The sequence below is a fragment of the Rattus rattus genome, chromosome 17 (assembly GCF_011064425.1).
Source record: "Rattus rattus isolate New Zealand chromosome 17, Rrattus_CSIRO_v1, whole genome shotgun sequence".
Taxonomy (NCBI): Eukaryota; Metazoa; Chordata; class Mammalia; order Rodentia; family Muridae; genus Rattus; species Rattus rattus.
This window is the reverse complement of record NC_046170.1, coordinates 30,218,778-30,238,733: the sequence shown is the minus strand read 5'-3', so window position 1 is coordinate 30,238,733 and position 19,956 is coordinate 30,218,778. Positions and strand designations below refer to the sequence as shown.

General features: G+C 46.5%; 1 protein-coding gene across 1 annotated transcript in view; it reads right to left on the bottom strand.

Moving 5' to 3' along the window:
* The window catches only part of Hydin (HYDIN axonemal central pair apparatus protein), a 351,132-nt gene that overhangs the window by 80,531 nt on the left and 250,645 nt on the right, over positions 1 to 19,956 (bottom strand). The window contains exons 43-50 of the mRNA XM_032887538.1: positions 18,551 to 18,693; positions 16,239 to 16,422; positions 14,242 to 14,383; positions 11,163 to 11,331; positions 6,751 to 7,368; positions 4,926 to 5,147; positions 1,191 to 1,402; positions 830 to 1,012 (exon numbers count right to left, since the gene is read on the bottom strand). Coding sequence (XP_032743429.1) covers positions 830 to 1,012; positions 1,191 to 1,402; positions 4,926 to 5,147; positions 6,751 to 7,368; positions 11,163 to 11,331; positions 14,242 to 14,383; positions 16,239 to 16,422; positions 18,551 to 18,693 — 1,873 coding nt within the window. The remainder of the gene's footprint in view (positions 1 to 829; positions 1,013 to 1,190; positions 1,403 to 4,925; positions 5,148 to 6,750; positions 7,369 to 11,162; positions 11,332 to 14,241; positions 14,384 to 16,238; positions 16,423 to 18,550; positions 18,694 to 19,956) is intronic.

The window sequence follows — 19,956 nt, the reverse complement described above, 5'->3', positions numbered from 1 at the left end:
TTCGGCAGCCTAGGAACCCAGCACTCCCCTCTCAGTGAAAACTCCTGGTGTCTGAAGACAGCTAAGATGAGGATCTCCATGGAAACTTTATCTCTTGCTTTCTAAGAGAAGACGGAATGGCTTGAACTTGAGAAAAAAGGCTTCTAGCGCTGAGCTGGCTAGTCTGCCTCAGAACACCCAGATAGGAAAAAATCCACAAGAATCTCAGGAAAAACTATTAACTAGTTTCAGTGGATAATAGTCAGCTTCTCGAGGAAATAGGGCTCCTTGGTGAGAATTACGCAAAGGACAAGCCACAGAAAGTACCCCCCTCCGGTGGGGAGTCGCCTTGCTAGTTTGCTCCCCTGGTTGTGCTTATGTGAGACCTAAACTGCACAGGGAGGTGCAGTGGCTAACAGAATGGCCAGGCATGGAGGTTCACACCACACATCCTGAGTAAAAGTAAAAGTGCTTTGAATCTGTTTAACAGTTAAATAAGCAGACTCACTCGCTAGAATACATTCCCCCGCCCCCGGGGTCTTTTAACTTTCTTTATTCTGCTTCAGTCTGGGAACACCCTTTGGTGTCATGCCAACTACGTTGTTCTTATTTCAAGGTCTGATGCACTGCAGCCTGATATGAGAGGGTGTGGCAGTTTCCAGTTCAATGTTACTGTGGTTGTTGTTTTACTGTTTTAGTTTGTGTGTGTGTGTGTGTGTGTGTGTGTGTGTGTGTGTGCTCACACTTGGAGGAAGCACCTTTAACCCACTGAGCATTCTCTTTGTGTCCCCACTTGTTCAAAGTGCTTTGTGATGTGCGTGGGGGTGACTTGAAAATAAAGCACACTTACTTTGGGTCTTTGCAGATGTATGGGTAGGTGCAGACCCCACGGCAGTAGAGCTGGTATTGACGGCGGGTCCCAAGGAGCTCAAAATTAAATGTTTGGTCATAGTTGCCAACGTCGAAAGAGGAGAAGTGCATTCTCAAGGTTACCTCTCCATTTGGAGGCACAATCCACCGGAAGTGATTCAGCCTGAAACGACCACACAGACTTTTAACGGAACCGTGGGACAGGCCCTGTGCAGCTGGGGTTAGATATGGCAGGCTGTTAGGTCCCATTCATGATAGCCCTGTACTTCTCTGGTGATGTGACAGCTGTGCTCCCAACTTGGGGCTTCCTCCTCCCTCTCCCTTGTTCCTGCAAGGCCTACCTGGTGAACTTCTCCTGGGAGTGTTCTCCATCGAAGTTGTTTTGGTCTATGTCAGACATCGGGGCAAGGTTCCCTGATGCCCCGCTAGAGAGGCCTTTCCTGCTGGAAAGCGTGCGACGTTTATCCTTCTGAGTTTCGCGAGCTTGTTCTGTTTTGTCTTTTGATTTCTGCTTGCTTCCCTTAGCAGGTGGGGAGGGCTGTTCCTCCTGAGCCTTAATTCAAAATGAGCACAAAGGCTTAAGTACTTCTGGCCCACAATAAAGACAGGGGTGCTTATAGAATGTCCTCAGTGCTTGGTGAGTCTGGTTGGTGGGAAAGGGTAGGGCCAGCAGTTTTATGAGTTAGTGACAAGATCAGTGTCTCTCTGGTTACTCTGTTCCCTGAGGAAGAGGTAGAGACCCTACAGTGATCACTGACAGGGAGCATATGGGATGAGTTTCAGCTCCTGGCAGGGTCCCATTATAGCCAGCTGGGCATTCAACTTCCTTGGCACTGCTGGGCCAGGCTCTCTGGCCACTTGCCACATGATGGCTAATATTTTATTGGTGTAGTCCAGTCCCATCCCAGTTCCTTTTTCATTCTCTTTGTTCTAAGGACTTAAAGGATCTCTTACTATTTTGGGAAGGAGTACAAATAAGCACTTTAATGTAATTGTCTATATTTAATAAGTAATTCTCACTTTTTAGAGTGCATTTTTCATGCTTCTTGATCTATTTTATTTTAAATTTTTTTTGATCATTTACACACACAAATCCCTTTTCATGACAGGGTTTCTTTGTGTGTAGCCCTGGCTGGCCTGGAGCTTTCTCCATAGATCAGGCTGGCCTTAAACTCACGGAGAGCCACATTTTAACCTTTTAGTATGAGGAAACTTTAAAGTTGAAGACATATTACAATCTTAACTTTCGGTTAAGCCAAGCTCCAGTTGGCAACTGCATTTCCTTCATGTGTTGCTGTGGTTGAGATCAACTTAAGGATGGGTTTTATTTTGGCCCCCACCTTTGAGTCTCTTCGGTGGAAGAGTCATGGAGGAAGGTAGCTGGCCATGCTGAGCTCACCCTCAGGAAGCGGAGAGATGAATGCTCTAGTCCAGCTGGCTCTCTCTTTTTTTATTAAGTCTAGGGTTTACGAGGCAATAGAACAGTGCCGTCCACATTTGGGGTTGGTCTTCCCACCTCAACTAACCCTAATGTAGACAGTTCCTCACAGACATGTCCAGACGCTTGTCTCGCCAGTGATTCTAGATCTTGTCAGCCTGAGAACTCTAAGTACTTCAGCTCATGTTTCCTCAGAACAAGGACTTTCTCCTGCACTGACTACGATGGAGTCAGTCATAGTCACGAATGAGAGCAATGCTTCTGTGACATCACATGATTCAGGTTAATACTTCCCTAGATGTCTCAGGCACGCGTCTTTACAATTATGTGTCCTGTGGTGGTTTGAATGGAAATGGCCCCCACAGCCTCAGATATTTCAGTGCTCGCTCTCCGGTTGGTGGAACTGCTTTGGGAAAAATTAGGAGGTTTAGCCTTGCTAAAGAAAATGTGTCACTGGGGGTGGGGTTTGAGGTTCAAAAACCTGTGCCAGGTCTGTCTTCTCTCCCTGCCTCTGTCTTGCAGAAGATGTAAGCTTTCAGTTACTGCTCCAGCACCATGACTGCCTGCCTGCTGCCATGCACCCAGCCATGATGGTCATGGACTGACACTCTGAAACTGTAAGCCAGCCCGGTTAAATATAAGTTGCCTTGGTTATGGTATCTCTTCCTAGGAATTGAAAGTAATTAAGACAGTTCCCAAGTGATTGTGTATTACAGATTATCATATTACATTTGCTACCACTTGTCTATAGTATATTTGAATCAAGTTTCTCCCATGTATGTCCAATCAAGATGCTTTAACCTGCCACAGTTTGAATACATTTGGCTATTGTTCTTCTGGTTTAAGAATAAAGCTTTCCCTGTCAACTGCATAAGAGCTGGAGTTCCTTGTCTCTGACAAGTTAAGGATTGCTTGTCTTTTGTTTTGGTTTGTTTTTTGGACAGGGCCAGTTTTCAGAAGAAGGGGTTGGTGCACAACAGCCACTTCTGACATCAGTGCTAGCTTTCCCCATCTTTCCTTTGCAGAATCACCATTGGGCACTCTGCTCTGGCGAGGCGCACCAATGCCGCTCACCGCAGATGCTAATTTTTTAGGTACCTGTATATTAGACATGGGATAGAGCCTCACTGGAAGGTAGTCAGGGCCTACAGCTGGTTTAATCTCCTGGGAAGGATGTTCAAAGGGATTAGAATGTTGGGCCACCATCCTCCCTTGGGATATAGGCCATGGTTATAATTTTAATATGCATACGATCTGCATATTATTGCTCAGATTAATTTCTTTTTGTGATTTTGTCTATGAATTTTATGTACGATTTCTTCTACATTTACATGATTTTGATTTTGTTAATTAAAAACTATTAGTTCAACTGAAATTTATTTTTACTTATTGTCAGGCAAGGAGATTAAAAAGTGAATTCATGCAAAATACCAATCTTTCCATGGCAATTTTTAAAAATAATCAAAATTCTCCCTGGTGGTGTGTGCTCCCTTGATCCATAATCTTTGAATTATCATATTGTTTTAGATTACCCTAAACGCATCTCTGTACTTTTTGAAAAGAGAGGGAGTCTCAAAATTAGCAACATTACGGTAATGATGTGAAATACGGTATTGTGTTTCATTATGGCCTTTTCAGTTTGCTTTTGTTGATTCCCCCTGGGCAGAGGGGAATTTTCTCTCTCACCCTCCCCGCCCGGCAACCCTGGGACACTTCGAGCCCCTCCCCTAGGACCTCTTTTCCTCCTCCATCTGTCATGAGTCCCTTCCTCCTCCCTTCAACATGGTTTTCCCTTTAGTGGTCCTCTCTCTGGTTTCCTAGCTTTATGTGTACACTCTCACTTACTGATGCACACATGTCATATCCATGCACGCACACACACACACACACACACACACACACACACACACACACACACACACACAGAGAGAGAGAGAGAGAGAGAGAGAGAGGATTTATTCAGCTACAAAAAAGAGTGAAATTATGTCATTTTTCAGGAAAAGGAATGGAATTGGAAACCATTATGTGGAAAAAGCCAGAACAAAAACAAAACAACAACAACAACAACAAAAACAAAACAAAAAAACAAAAAACAAAAAAACCAAAAAACAAAGAAACAAGAAAACAGAAAAACCAACCAAACAAAAAACCCCTCATGTTCTATAACCTATGCTGTATGTATGTATTACCAACACATACATATCCAATATACAGTGTAAGAGTGGAAGGGGAACTATTTGGCAAGAGGAGGGAGATTAGTGGGAGATTAGGAGGGACCATGGGGACTGTGGTCAGAGCACACAATGCAACTAGGCCGACCCTATCACCTGGCATGGCAAATGCACAATAATAATTAACAAAACAGTTTTGCTAATTGTTTGCACGTGAGCTTCAGAGCTATGAGATGTATTTCCTAAACTGTCCCCTGGGGATTAGGAAGGGAAATGAGGAGCAGCACTCGGTTTCAGTTCCCTCCTGGGTAGACAAGGGGAAGACTCACTGAGAGGTTCCTGGAGCTCCTCAGGCAGGAGGTCCAGAGGAACAAACCTCACGCCTGACTCAGAGCATGTCCCTGTCAGCTGAATGGACCCTGTCCTGTGAACCCTGCCGAGGTCAAGACCAGCGGCGGGTCCGTTACCTTGGTGACGATGGTGTTGAGGAAGAGATCTGAGTCCCCTTCCATGTCTTTTTTCTCGTCCGACAGGGGGAGGTCATCATTTGGTGGAATCACAAACACAAAATGCTTCAGGATCTCAGTGGCGACCAAAGACTGCCGCTTCGCTGGGTAAGAGATGATGGAGAACAAGACAGGAGGAGGGATGGGTGGTCCCGAGGATCCCAGGCCTAGGATGTTCAGGATCTAAATGAAAAGCGTTGCATTAATTTTCTGTGCGGACTGTGCGCGGACTCTACATCGGTCAGAATGAACATGGGTGGCCCATGTAACCTTCCCTGCCCTCAGTGTTATCCAGAGACCCAAAGGGAAGGGTGGCTCTGCTGGGCCTTGGACAGGATCCTGGAGGCTCTTTGCTGTGGCATGTGGATGCTCTGTATTTCTCATAGGCAGTGTCACCCTTTCTTGTGACCATTTGTCTGCCTTTGCAAACAGGGCTATAAACTCCACTCAGCTAGGAACCAGGTTGATACAGAAGAGGGTCTTAAGGCCCCACAAGACTTTAAACAGACCCGCTCCTAAGTTTCAGATGTCTGTAGCATAGATCTGCTTCGTCCATTCTCACGTTTCATGTTTATTTTTTCTTTAACTGTTCTTTCTATCCAAGGGCAAGCAAATGTTGGGATTGGGGCAGGTTATCGAGAGCAAAGAGAAAAACAGAGAAAACGAAGCTCAGGTTCTGGGGTTTTCTCTCCTTGTGCTCTGGCACTCTGGTATAAACTCATCACTGTAACACAGGAGTCATCCTCAAAGCAAGGGCTTGGAGACTGGGCAGCAGGTCCCTTCCCAGCATTCAGGAGTTCAGTGTCTAGACTCTCAGCCACACCAGTAATGGTCGCAGCCTACTCTGCGGACTAAGTGACCTGGTAGGCCTAGCAAGCCAAGACCCTCACGTAACCTGTGTATCCCATCCCGGGGACCACGGAGCCTCCTGACATGGGGCTGGAGCTGCTTCCTAGGATTTAGAATGTCCACAGAGAAAGCTGTAATTATTAGATTAGTAACCAACTTTTATTACTACCAGTTAGTAAATTAATAGTCAAATCAACCTATGAGTTGGAATGTGGGGGTACAAAACTGGTTCTAACCATACTACCTAACTTGTGACTGAGCCAGAGGTCGGCAGACTGTGACCCCACCCGCTCTTTGACAGATTTGGCCTGGTGTTCACCTTTGTAAGTAAGAGTCATTGGAACTCGGTTCAAGGCCATTGTATCTTGGTGGTGGTTGCCTTCAACCCCCCGAGGCTGAGATAAGTGTGATCTTTAGACCAGAATTTTACTAATGCTTTACAGAAAAAGTGTATATAAAAATATGCACTATATATAAAACCACACATACATACATGTTATGTATATATCTACATCCTTCCCCTGAACTAACACTTGGGGTTGCTTTACAAGGCACACAGCTTTTGTAGGTCGTAGTAAATGGCTGCCTACCTAATGGATTAACCTAACAGATAGGTTCCCATCCCAGTGGAAAGCTTTTGAAGGAAGACATCTTGGAAGAGAGAAGTCTTCTGATTGACTCTGAATGAGCATCTCTCTCATTACCCTAGGGTACTAGTGTTGCCAATATTAAAGAGCAGACGAAAAGATGGCTTTTAATGAGGCCAGATAGTTGGGAGAGGTGGGTGGGACTGTCTATGGATTGAAAGAGGTCCCTTTAGCTATAGTTTCTGAGATTAATCCAAGGGTTGCTGGATTTTTCCATATGAAGAGACATGTTTATGGTGGCATGGTCCCTAGGTCTTGCTTGATGCTTGACCCCAGAGACGCCTTTGTACCTGATCTCCTTTGGGAAGTTTGTCACTCTCCAGGGCTTGCTTCCAGCTTATGCCCTCAAAGTCCGGAGTCTGGATGTTGATAAAGGGCACCCCGAGATCCTTCTTTCCCTCATGCTCCTCTTCTCCTTCCCCTTCCCCATCGCTTCTCTCCTCCATGGCCCGCAGCTTCTCCAGGCGCTCCCTCTCAGCCTTCTCCCTTTCCAGGCGCTCCTTCTCAGCCCTCTCCTTCTCCAAGCGCTCCCTCTCCCGGTCCTTGCGGCCCTTGCGCCCCCCGCCCCCTGAAGGCGCCTGGCGCTGGTCGTCAACCTCGTGTGGGATCTCATCTGGGCCGGTGTGAGGTACCATCATCCCTTGCTTGCGGTCCCAATACATGAGGATGTTCTGCACATCCTTCAGACACGTGTCATAGACTTTAAATTTTTGTGCCAGGTTCTTGTCAGAGTCCTTCAGGAAGTCCCCTTCGCTCTCCTCCTGTTCCTGGGTAATTGGGAATCCAAACGCGTATTCGGTCGTGGCTTTCTTTTTCCTGGTGGGTTCTTCAAGTAATCCATGCTCTCTGACAGAAACTTTCCTTTCGATTGACTCCATCTTCATTTCTAATCTGGCGACAGAGGGAAGCTAGAAAGCAAAGCATATAAATCACACACCCAGCGCCTCCTCAAAGACGAGCGAAACCGTATGCAGGACAGTATCTAGTTTCACCGGGAGGCCTAGGACTCAGGAGCCTCCTTAGGTGCAGTGAGTTTGGGAATCACTTTGTATGTAGTGTGGGGAGCTTCAGCGACAGGTCTGCCTCCTGGCTTTACATTGTAGGTGTGGCCGGTCGCTGACAACCTTTCTCTGTATAGTGGGGAGAGCAGAGTGTGAGAGATGGCTCAGAGGTTAAGAGCACTGGCTGTTCTTCCAGAGGTCTTTTTTTTTTTTTAAAGTATTTACTTTATGTATATGAGTACACTGTAGCTGTCTTCACACACACCAGAAGAGGGCATCACATCCCATTACACATGGTTGTGAGCCACCATGTGGTTGCTGGGAATTGAACTCAGGACCTCTGGAAGAGCAGTCAGTGCTCTTAACCACTGAGCCATCTCTCTAGCCCGCTATCCCCGCCCCTCCTAGAGGTCTTAAGTTCAATTCCCCGTAACTATATGGTAGCTCACAATGGGGATAGTTAATAGGTACATCAAAGGATCGTTAACGACTGAGGATGCACAGCGATGCCTTAGCATTTACAACAGTACCTCTCATGGAGCCCAGGGTTCTCTTAGCAGGAAGCTATTAAAACGACATAGCTTTGTACTGCATTTCTGGGGAACAAATGGGAGTTTAGAATCTGGTCGTGTAAAACACTTATTTATCCAATGAACCTGATATACAACAATCAACGTACGCCTCTTTTCTTACTGTGCTTTAACATATATTTCGTGAGTTCTGTTTTTTTTCTTTTTGCTTGGATGAAATTCTTAGGGGGTTCCATCACTCTGTGCGGTGTTCTTAGGGACAGTAAGTTCAGTCCAATCTCATGATAACTCCCATACCCTAGTGCCCCCCTTCCCAGCTAAATGGAGGCTTGCTTCCAGCATGGAGTCTTGAGTGACCAAGAGCTGGCTTCCCCTTTCATCTCACTGAGCCTCTTTTCTACATCATCTCCAACACAGCCTAGCAAGATGGCCATATGAAAGCGCTTGTCAGAGCTGCCTTACTAAGTAAGAATTCCAGCACCCCACTTGAGCTTCTGTGAGAGAAGGTCTCAGTCTGCCACTGGGGAGACACCAGAGTTGGTATGGAAGGTGGTACCCGTTGAGAGGAGGGACTTTCAGTTGGAGACTATAGAAACTCACCATAGAGAACCTGGAGGCTGACAAAAGATTACAAAAAAAAAAAAAAAAAAAAAAAAAAAAAAAGGGAAGGATTTGGGAATGTGCGGGGTTTTTATACAAACCATTCATGTAGGAGGTTACGTAGCAAATACAAAGGATCAATACAACATGGACAGACATGACCTCTGGAGACAGAAGTCTGAGGAAAGATCCCTCAAAGGAAGCCATTCACTTGGAACTGGGACAGTACGCTCTGAGACAATTTATGAGCTAAGCAGCTGTGCAGAGTCATTAGGAAGCTCGAAGGGGCCAGTCCGGCCAGTGCTGCATGTCAACAGTGCAAGGGTACACAAGCAAAACAACATTTACAAGTGTGCTTGTGACTTTTCATAAATTGGAAAATAAAAACGAATGACATTAATATCCACCATAAGAAGTTAGGAGAAGAAAGGGAAGAAAAACAAAGTAAAGAGGAAGACATTTTGAAAAGGTAGGAGGAGAAACCTACCAGAGAACAAACACAACGGGAAAGGGGTCACAGAGGCCACTGTGGTTTCTTTGGAAAGGGAACGAAAGTCACAGCAGTTTTGGGGACAGGGCCTATAGTAAGCAGGCTGGCCTAAACTGGAGCTTCTAATCCTCCTGCCTCACCACCTGCCTGCTGGGATTACCAGTGTGTGCCGCCGTGCATGCCTGCTTTTAGGAAGTTCTGGGGATTGAACTGAGGGTGCCTCCATCCCTGAGATGAAAAACTTCTAACAAGATTGAGAAATAAAAGAGAAAAGTAGAAATCAGTGTGGCATCGTAATGGAGTCAGGGCCGTATGGTCAGAAGCTGTTTAAAGGCATAGTAAGGAAGGAACACTGTGAATTACCTCATGCTCATAATTTTGAAAATGGTAAGATGGCTACACGTTTAAAGAAAACTGCGATATCCTTTATGGTATCCAGGAAGCGGAGAGAAAGGAACAGTGGGAAGGTCCTGGAACAAGCTTCAAAGCCTTCAAAGGCACTCCCTCAAAGACCTTCAAGTCCATTTGGCTGTGAATCCTTCAATGGATTTAATCGATTGAGGAACGAGTGTCTTCATGATTTGTTATTTTAAGGGAGCCCATAGGCTGGCAACAACGCTTTCACAGGACAGTCATTAGGGAGCATAGCAGACAGGTGACCAAGTCATATGGGAGGTGTTGGGGACCACAGCAAATAAGGTAAAGTGTCCAAGCTGGGAGGAGGAGAGGCTGAGGCTGAAAACCTATGAGCTGACTGAGGGGAAGGGAGTTAGGGCCACAAAGGAAAGAAAGGTAGGAGGAAGGAAAAGGAAGGGAATGGGGCGGGGGGCTGGGGGAGGAGCTGGGGGAGGGGAGGGGAGGACAGAGTGTGTCAGGAGAGGTGAGGCTAGGACACAGAAAGGAGAGTTCAAGAGTTAGTAGGATGAATAAAAACCCCACGGAGTAGCGGACCAAGTCAAACGGTGACATGTGGCTGCCTGGTGTCAACATGAAGTGACTGTTGGAAATTTTGGTCAAAAGAGTGTAATGGAGACTGAGGCAGAGTAAAGAAGGTTGAAGCATGGAAGGGGGTGGAGCATAGAGGCCTGAGAGGAGGGAAAGGTTTTGGGAAATTTTAGTTGTCAAGGAAGAAGAGAAACACAGTGCTGGTGAGGGAGGCACAGGGTTGAAGGACACCTTGGGTCTTAAAGCTGGGTGGTTCTTAAGCTGGGTCATCCTCCCCCATCACCAGGCACCCCCTGGTGTCTCCTTTCACTCCCAGAGGAGCCCTCTGGTCTCAGCTGGCTTTCTTTGAGCCTCCATTTTCAGACCAGGTAACTACATTAGACCAAGAAGGCTTTTAAGAAGTCTTCCCAAGGAATGCGGTCCAATGTGTCTTGTGCCAAGCTCAGGTGATCTACACATGCAGCTTGCCTTTAAGTAGATGGCTGGACGTAGGGATCAGACTTGAGCTGTCAGGAAATTCTCTCCCTACTGGTCGGCTTTTTAGAGCTGCTAGGGAAGAAAAGACACCAATGATCTTAACCAGCACTGGACTGTATGCTACAAAATGATCTGCTAGGTGAAAATGTACCCATGGGTACAATAGTGACAAGATTGTTTTATGGGAGCGACCAAATGTTCTCTTGATTTTATTTGAGGCCTGCTCCATAGGAGGGAATTCATATGTGGTGCTTTAAATATGGTAAAAAAAAAAAACCTCAAAAAACCAACCAACAGAACAACAATAACTAACCATGACTGCAGAAGTCATAGGTGCTGGAGAGAACTGACCGATGCCCTTAGAAGAAAGTCTTTAATACTAACCTATTTAGCACCAGCCAGGGTCCTGCAACAGGCCAAGAAAAGAGCGAAGAGTAGAATACATTAAGGGATAGGGTTCTGGGCTCTGACTTCACCACAGGTGGGCACCGCTATCCTTCTGCACATGCACCGGATATCAAATGCGTGACCAAGTGAAGCACAAACTCAGCGTCTTCATGTGGTCATGATCAACATCCCCGGGCTTGGCTCTTCTACCTTGTGCCCTGAGACAATATCCAGACAAAGTCAGTTTCTCAGTAAGGAGCGAGGGCTGCTACCTGCTTGTTTGTGGGTCCTTGTGACTTCTTGAGGGGTGGCTCCTCCTTTGCCGCAGGGCCCGGTTTAGGTCTTTTGACCTTCCGTTTTAGCTCGTCCTCCTCCTTCTGCCTCTCCAACTCCTGCTGCAGCTTCTTCTCATGCATCTCCCTGGCGAGTCTTTCTAGCTCCCTGCATTAAGCCAGAGACAGAAAAACAGAGTTCAGCACCTCCTGTTCTACCTGCCAAGTGAGGACTGCCGGAGGAGGAGGATGCTAGACACAGCTTACTCGGAAGGAAGGAGAGAAGGAAGCAAAGGAAGGAGAGAGGGAAGGAGAAAGGGAGAAGTGAATTAAAAAAAAGAGTGAATAAATGAATGAATGAAACAGAGGGGTCAAAACTAACTTTGAAAGGCTATTCAGCAAATCTCTAATGAGTTAAATGCAATTAGAATTTTCTTTTAACTTATCTATATTTCTAGCCCTGACACTCCTCATGGGAGAGAAAGACAAAGCCTGAAAACAAGGTTGATCACGGAGAAGAATGTTTGAAGGCTGCTCTTGCTGTGGTATCAGTGCAGGTTCACTCTCACATCTGACCTTCAGACAGGAAGGGATGCTGTGAGTATCAGTCCCTACCACAGCTGGCTCAAAGCCATGATGCTGGCTCTGGAAAGCTCTCCTCCCGTTTTTCTTTCCCTTTGTTCTGTGCTATCAACCGTGTCTGCCCGAGCTTCTAGTAGCACAGAGGCATTAAAGCAGGCACCGAGTATAAAAAAGGAGGAGATTGTACTTCTGAAGTATTTAACCCACAGCTTTTTAAAGGCTGAACACAAAGTGGGATTATGTAACCGAGATGCGGGGGTTGTGAAAAACCTGGGCGCAGCCCAAAGTTTCTGGATATGCAATAATAGTCCAAACTTAATTAAAAATCAAATACTGTGTAGAAAATTGGTTGGCTTGGAGCTCACAGAGATCTGCCTGCCTCAGTCTCCAGGGTGCCGGGATTAATGCTGTATGCCATCGTGCCCAGCATAGCTTTAGTTCTAAACATACAAGATACCCATGTGCTGTGTATGCTAGTACACCGTGCACGCAAAACCAATCAACACTGCCTGACACGACTTGGCCCAGACTAGAGACTGTAGGCTTTTTACTGTGAATTTTTTTTTTGCCTTTATATAAACAGAATAGCTTAATTATGGAAAAGGAAGACTTCAAACATTTTCCTAGTCATGTGTTGGCATGAGATTATCAAATTAGTATATAATCAAGTTAGAATAAGTCGATTTTAAAAACTGCTGTTCCATTTCTGATTTGAGTTTCATGTGAATTTTGGCTTGAGATTAGGGCAGAATTTCCAGAATCTTTAGAAAAGAAAGACAAACAAGCAGACTTTGGATATTTTGTCGTACGTGAGAGTATGAAAGCACGTTCCCAACACTTATGATTATAAAGGAAAAGTATTTACCAGCTTTCAAAAATGCCCAAGATACTCTTTGTCCTTCGGTATCAAAGATTTAATTCCTTACATAAAAATAAAGAAGCAACTGGCGGTGGTGAACAGTTTTAATCCTAGCACTTCTGAGGCTCAGGCAGGAGGATATCTGTGAGTTTTGAGTGGGGGGCCAGTCTCGTCTATACAGTGAGACCCTGTCTCTAAAGAAAAAGTGTGTTCATCTCATTAGTTATGCAAATTTACTTCTGTATATCATAAATTAGAAAAAAATATATGTATGTCAAAGAATTATGTTAAAGTAAATTTTATTCTGATACCAGAGAAGGTTTGGGTTGTTTATCAATTTATCTATAAACATTTATTCTTCTTTTTTTATAATTACAATTTTGATGAATTATTTTCAAGACTGAGTTTCTCTGTGCAGCCCTGGCTGTCCTGGAACTCAGAGATCCGCCTGCCTCTGCCTCCTGAGTGCTGGAGTTAAAGGCGTGGACCACTCTGCCTAGCCAGGCAAACATTTCTTAGGCAAAAAGAACTCAAGAACACGAAAAGCTTAGGAAGCTCTGATTTACCTCTTTTTATGTCTACGAATCTGTAGTTGTTGCTGGCTGCTGGAACTCACTGTTTCCTGAGGCTGTGTCTACATCCTTCATGGTGTGTGTGTGTGTGTGTGTGTGTGTGAGAGAGAGAGACAAACATCTTGGTGGTGAGCAAATGTACACTATGAAGTGAATGCATGAAGGCAGCGAGTGCTGTAGCTTTGATGATAAAGGGGCATTTTCTGGGGGGCAAAGCTAAGCTTGTCATGCCTCTCGATGAATACATATTTCTCCTACTCAGGGGCAAAGATGAAGTGGGGGGGGGCAGGAGAAGGACAATCTCTTTCAGAGTCCCAGAGAAAGGTCTGAAGGCAGAGGGAGAGGAGAAAATGAACTTATATCACAGCCAAGTGCCATGGGTCTGTGCGCTCTAAACCCCAGAGGGTGCCTGGGCACTGCCCAGGTCTCAGATGTCTGAAGACAGGGAGACTGTGAAGTAGGTAGCCTGAGCTTGCAGCTCTAGTTTTTTGGAGCCCTACATGCTATGGAGTGATCTAGTTCCTGTACAGTCCCTCATGAGGCCGCGTGTTGACTGGGAGCTTGCCTTGGGTCTCTGGGGAACTGTCTAGGCTGAGGATCATAAAAAGGTAGCCTGCCACATGTGGGCTTAAGAAGTGGGAGAATAGTTAGGATATTATACTCATGCCAACAGAGTGGTTCCTGGGTCACAAGCTGTAGACCCCTAGGCATGTAGGACAACGTGTCCTACCCAGGATTCATTTGCTAGGGCAGCCAGTGGGACCCTGGAAGGACACAGGGGTATGAAGTCCTTCTTGAGAACTAGCTATGACATCACAGAAGTTTTCCATAGTCCTAAATGCCCCAGCAGAAGGGAGCAGAGGATAATAGGACACACTGAAAGTCTGTAGCAGCAGGGGTCCTGGATTAGTTTTCTCCACCCTCCACAGATACCCCTCCAGGTTACTGCTGGTTTGGTTTTTTTTTGGAAGATAACTCAGGGCTGAGCAGGCACCCTATCGTCCCTGGTCTCCCTGTGAGCTCCTTCCCAGGGGACAGTGCTGCTTTGGCCAAGTGTTGGTCCCACCTCTTCTTTCTCTCCCGGAGTGCCTGCCGAACCTCTCGGTCAAATGCAATTTTCTGTTCTGCTGTTAGGGCATCATACTCTTCCTCATCAAGTGTCTGGAGACGCTCCTTCTCCTTCGCAAGAGCTTCCTGGCGTTTGGTCTCTGTGGAGTGAACAGAGAGAAGGGGATGTCAAAGCCTTAGTAGCTTTGCCCACACAGCAATAGCCGGAGGTGGTGGGGGTGGGGGGAGGGGCGGGAGAAGTGGGGGTAGATGGCTGTTCCAGTCCCTGATGGTTTCCCTTCATTTCTATAGTGCCATGTTTGGGTTCCATCTATGGTTGGCTGAGTGGTGGTCCCCAAAGATGCTCCAGTCTCAATCCTTAAACTCGTGATTGTGGGGCTTCCCATGGCGGAAGGACATTCTTGCAGATGCAATTGAGTTAGGTTGTCTGAGTGGCAGAGTCCCATCAGAAGGTTCCTTGTAAGAGGGAGGTAGGAGGGTCGGAGGAGAGGGCTGACAGCGGAAGCTGAGAGATGTGACAGAAGAATGAAGGATGCAAGGAAGGGGCATGGGTCCAGGGATTCAGGTCGCTTCTGAAAGCTATAAGAGGCAAGGAGAGCTTCTAAGGGCCCACGATGCTGTTGACACCTGGGCTTCAAGACCGTTGACCCCAGAACCGTAACATAGTGAATCCATGGTGTTTCAAATCATCACGTTTGTAATCTTGATGACTTGTCTGGTGAGACTCGACAGACACTGATTCTGTGACGGATTCAGCCCGAAGACCATGGGGGAGGGGCATTTCTTTCAAACCAGCCATTATAGAAAAGTGTTCTAGACAACTAGGAAGAAGGCGGTTGGTCAAGTCATCAGGTTTCCATCTCCCTAAATTCACGGTAGAAACTTAATCCTCAATATGATAGTGTGGTCTGAGGAGAGGAATTAGGTCATAAGGATGGGGCCCTCCTGAATGGGATTAGTGTCCTTTAAAATGAGGCCTGAGGGAGGATGCCCTTTCTGCCAGGCCAAGATTCGGCAAGAAGACAGAGTCTGACCACAGTCTAGTCCTCACCAGACACTGATTCCATGTTAGAGACACAGACTCAGCTCAAAGATCATCAAGGAAAATAAAAGCTGTTTCTTTCAAATTGATCATTACAGAAAAGTGTTCTAGATAACCAGGAAGGAGGTTGAAACACTTCAAAGGAGGCCTGGTTCTTGTTCCTGGTGAGAGTCCGAAGAAGCAGACTTTGAGTCCTGTTCCTGAATGAAGTCTGCTTTAAATATTCCCTCACTCCAAGATTATGAGCTGTGTAGATGGTGCCAGGAGAGGAAAGGCCACCTTTGCCTGTGGAACCATCTTTCTGGTCCTTGTTATCTATTTTTCAATCAAACCTTTCAATCACTAGTTAGTGGGTTTTTTGTTATTGTTTGGTTTTTGCTGGCTATTGAGGTAATGATAGAAATGACTCTCCTCTGGATATACTACAGTATATATAGATATAGTGCAGTATATATAGATATAGTATACACAATTTACTGTAGTCTTGCTAGCCAGCCAGGCTGGCCTTGAGCTTACAATCCTTCTGCCTACACTACGCCTACTGAGGGCCATCACATTTCTCTATCATGTGATCCCCAAGAGACCTTTCCTATCTTGTGGTTTCAAAATGGGGACAATAATCTTCAGGAGTGAGGATGAGATGGCCCAAAGTATACAGAATAGTCTCATTAGTTTAAAGGGACAGCATAGTTGCCTTAAACCAAACCAGCAAGCAAAGTATCTTAGGCTAGGACGTCCTCACAGTGTGTTCTCCTTAAGGTCTGCCTATGATTAGAAACGAGTGCCCTGGTCACTTGCCAGGACAGAGGTAGGGTGCCAGTGAGACACAAGGTAGCACAATGTCATTTAAACCCATTGGGTTATTACACCAGGAGAACAAGTTGAAAGCCATGAGGGCTCCGTGGGGAGGATATTGGGCTTGGGGAGGTCATCCAGGGAGGTCAGGGCCTTGCCTTCTAGCTCCTTTTTAGCTTTCTCCTGGGCCTTCATGGCCACATAATCCTGAGACATGTTGATGACATATATGTGCTCCCGGCTACCGATGGCCTTTAGCAGGCAGATGAGGGCAGAGGGTGCGTTCCGTGCAAAGAGCGTGTCTAGGCCATCGAACACCACACCTCTGAAACAGTCGCTCAGCTGCAAGCAAGAGAACGAGATGGTTATTTCAGCCTGAATCAACTGTTCTCTGTGAAGAGGTGGCTTTTTCCTCTGTCGGGCTTGGCAGACCCACTGGGCTCCAAAATAAACAACCATGAAACCAAAGTCCAGGTGGTGACAGGAAATGAAGGTGTTTAATGGAACTTACTGCCCCCTCGCCAGTGTAAATGAAGACTAAATGCCTTAACAATGCACTTATGAAAGAATGTGATGGTAGGGGATTGAAGAACAAAGGATTTATTTCATCTCTGCGTGTAGAATAAAGGAATAAAGAAAGTGTCAATAGGTCTAGAAAGCTCCATGAGGTGTATGAAAATAAGACGCAAAGGAGAGAGGTGGGAAGGGTTCTCACAGTGGAGAACTCAGCAGCAAGAGCCTGCTCGAACTTTTCTTTTTGTGTATGTACACGTGTGTACATGTATGTGCATGTTTGTGTACAGGTGCACACGCACAAGCATGCACATGCAAGTGGAAGCCAGAGGACAACCTTGGGTGTTATTCCTTGACAGCTGACAATCTCTCTTTTCTATACCTCTGTCTGTCTGTCTGTCTCTCAAAAAACAAAGACCAAAAAAAATCCCACCAAAGTCTCTCGTTAGGACTTGGGGTTCACTGACTCTGCTAGGCTGGCTGGCCAGTGAGTCTCAGGGATCCTTTGGTCTTTGTCTGCCCAGATTTTTATGAGGTGCCTGCTGGGAGACCCAACTCGGCATACATTTTGCTACTGAGTTGTCTCTCGGGCCTGTAGTTTTCTTAGCAGTTCCACTGCCTTCGAGTGACTTTGGCAATAGAACTGGGCTGGAATGATCTTGGAGTTACGACCACTGCAGACAACAGCTTCTCCTGCAATGTGGTATTACAGGAGCTCAGTGGAGCCACCAATGGCCAGGACTGAGCATGAAGAATGGAGTTAAATCCCCAGCACCCAAGTAGGTATCAGGCAGCTGTGTGCTGCTTGTAACCCCAGCACTTGGGATGCCAAGATGGGATCGCTGCAATAAACTGGCCCACAAGATTAGCCGGGATTGGTAACTTCTGGCTGCTGTGAGAGACCTGATGTCGTTAAATAAAAAGCAAAGAGCAACTGATGATGATACCTGATATCGATTTCCCAACCCTTGGATTCCAACCCATGTGCACACACAGATATAAACATACATACACATACACACACACACACACACACACGCGCGCGCACACACCTTATACACATGAACAAATGAAAAAAATGTGCACTTAAGAGCTGCCCAGTGTGAGAAACTAGAGAAAACACACAGCTTTGGGACCTCCTAGACCATGCTGGTCATGACTACAGGTCATTTACATAGTTCTTTTAGGTGTCCACATGGTGTTGGAGATAAAACCAAGTCCTTGAGCGAGCCAGGCAGGCACTCTTCCACTGAGCTCCAGTCCCCCCAAGTTCCTAAAGAATAAAATCACATTGGTTTTGACCTTAAAAGCAGTATGCCTTTAAGAAGAATTGACAAAGATAAAAGGAGATATAAAATCCATAGACCTACTAACCAAACACAGTAACACTTATACTGTAGGAATTTCCCCCATGCATGTGACATTATTTGCAAATATATAAAATGTAATTTTGCTTTACATATTAATTTTTTCATATTACACTATGAAAACATTTTTTTAAAAAACCCAGCAATTTACAGAGACCCATGTTTTACTTTTGAGATAAAAGTCTAATTATGCAACCCAACCTGGTCTGAACTCCGCAATCCCGTGCCCCACCTTCCTGAGCATGGGGATTACAGATGTGCACTACCGTGCCAGGCGAGCTCAGACTTCAAGCTGCTCCCATTGCTCTTTGTACCACATTGCTCTTTTTGCTTCATTTCTTTGATGTGTAACCAACCTTCTGCTCCCTGGTACTTTAAAAAGAAGAGTGGCTTCTGATTGGAGGGAAGGTAGGGGTCCTGGACAAGCAAGTGGCTGTTAAGCCTGAAGAAGCCCACTTTCCCTCTTGGAGACCCGAGGGCTCCGAGGTCCCTGAGGGTGGCGGATAGCCTAGCATCGCTCGCGGCTCTCAGTGTGGGTTCAGTGTGTGAGCTCCAAGCCTGCGGCTTTGTGTGGGTGGGTGCGCGCGCACCTGTATCCGCTCAGCCAGGATCTGAATGAGGAGGTCATCTGGGAGCACACAGCTCATCAGCCCGGTCTCCCCTCCGATACTGGCGCTGACGCTGAGCCGCCGCTGGGTGGGGCCGCCGAGGAGAGGGCTGGAGGAGATCTGGAGAGTGGGAGGAGGACAGGAAGTCAGAAGCCAGCCTTATGTCTCAAGGACTATAGCCTTGTAGCCTCCACAAAAAACAAACAAACAAACAAACAAACAAACAAACAAACAAAACATACAACTTCTGCAAGCTCCTTATTCATAAATGAGGACTGTATTGCAAAAGGCACAATTCTCATTTTCTCTCAAGAATGGCTGGTAGCTTCAAGCAGGGATACTGTGGGAAGTTCTTTGCATGTGTCCTGCATCTTTGACTGCCCATCCACTCAACAGATCTTTACTTAGCTCCCATGGTGCACCAGACCCTCCTCGTGGGCTAGGCCTCCAACAACAAGCAGGACCAGCAATGGTGCTGCCCCTAGGGTGCTTAACATTCTCAGGGGAGACATAGAAACTGAGCGCTCTGTACAGGGACCGGTAAGATTCATGGCAGCGAGGAGAGTGGTGGGAAAGTGACCAGGCAAGGGAAATGAAGGAGCGGTGAAGGGGTGGAGAATGATGGGAGCGTCCTATGAGTTCGGAACCATGGCAGACTGAGACAAGAGCTGGAGAACCGCCCCTGTGAGGGAGCTGCTAGCTACCGCCCTGTGTGCGGGAGCTGATTTGGGAGCGCACAGGAGCTGGAATCTGGGAAGCAGTAGTGGCGGTGGGTTAGAGGGAGGCTGGTGGATGTCTGAATGGGATTGGTGGAGGAGATCAGGGGCAACGGAGACAGAGGAGGCAGTCCTTGAAGGAAAGCGTGAAGGGGATGAAGGGTGAGTTAGGAACTCGAGGGGATGAAGGACAGGTAAAAAAAAAAAAAAAGGAAGGATACAATACAAAGGAATAACTGGAGAGCAAGGGCTCTCTGGGTTTAACCCCTGAATTGAATAAGAGGGAAGGCTAGTGAAGCCCACTGGGAGATGTGGTGGTGAAAGCACGGGGTCATTGTCTTTGGAGCTCAGTGGACAGATTGTCAGCTGAGAATTAAGAAGAGTAGAGTGCCTTAGAGGTCAGGAAAGTGAGGAGGGCCAGGGGATGGCCATTTCAGACAGAGGGCTAATTTACTGTGGCAGACCATGGAATAGATTGTGTTAAATTTAAATTAGGGCTATTGAGGAGAGGCAAATAGTTTTCCCAGCCGTGATCGGTTTGGTTTGGATGGAATTGAGTCCGGTGGGGCTGGAGATTGCCTGGAGGATATGGAAAGGGGGAAGGTATAAGAGGCTACAGTGGCGGACCATGGGATCCAAGTGGAAGGAAGGGAACAGTGAGGTGGGCTGTGT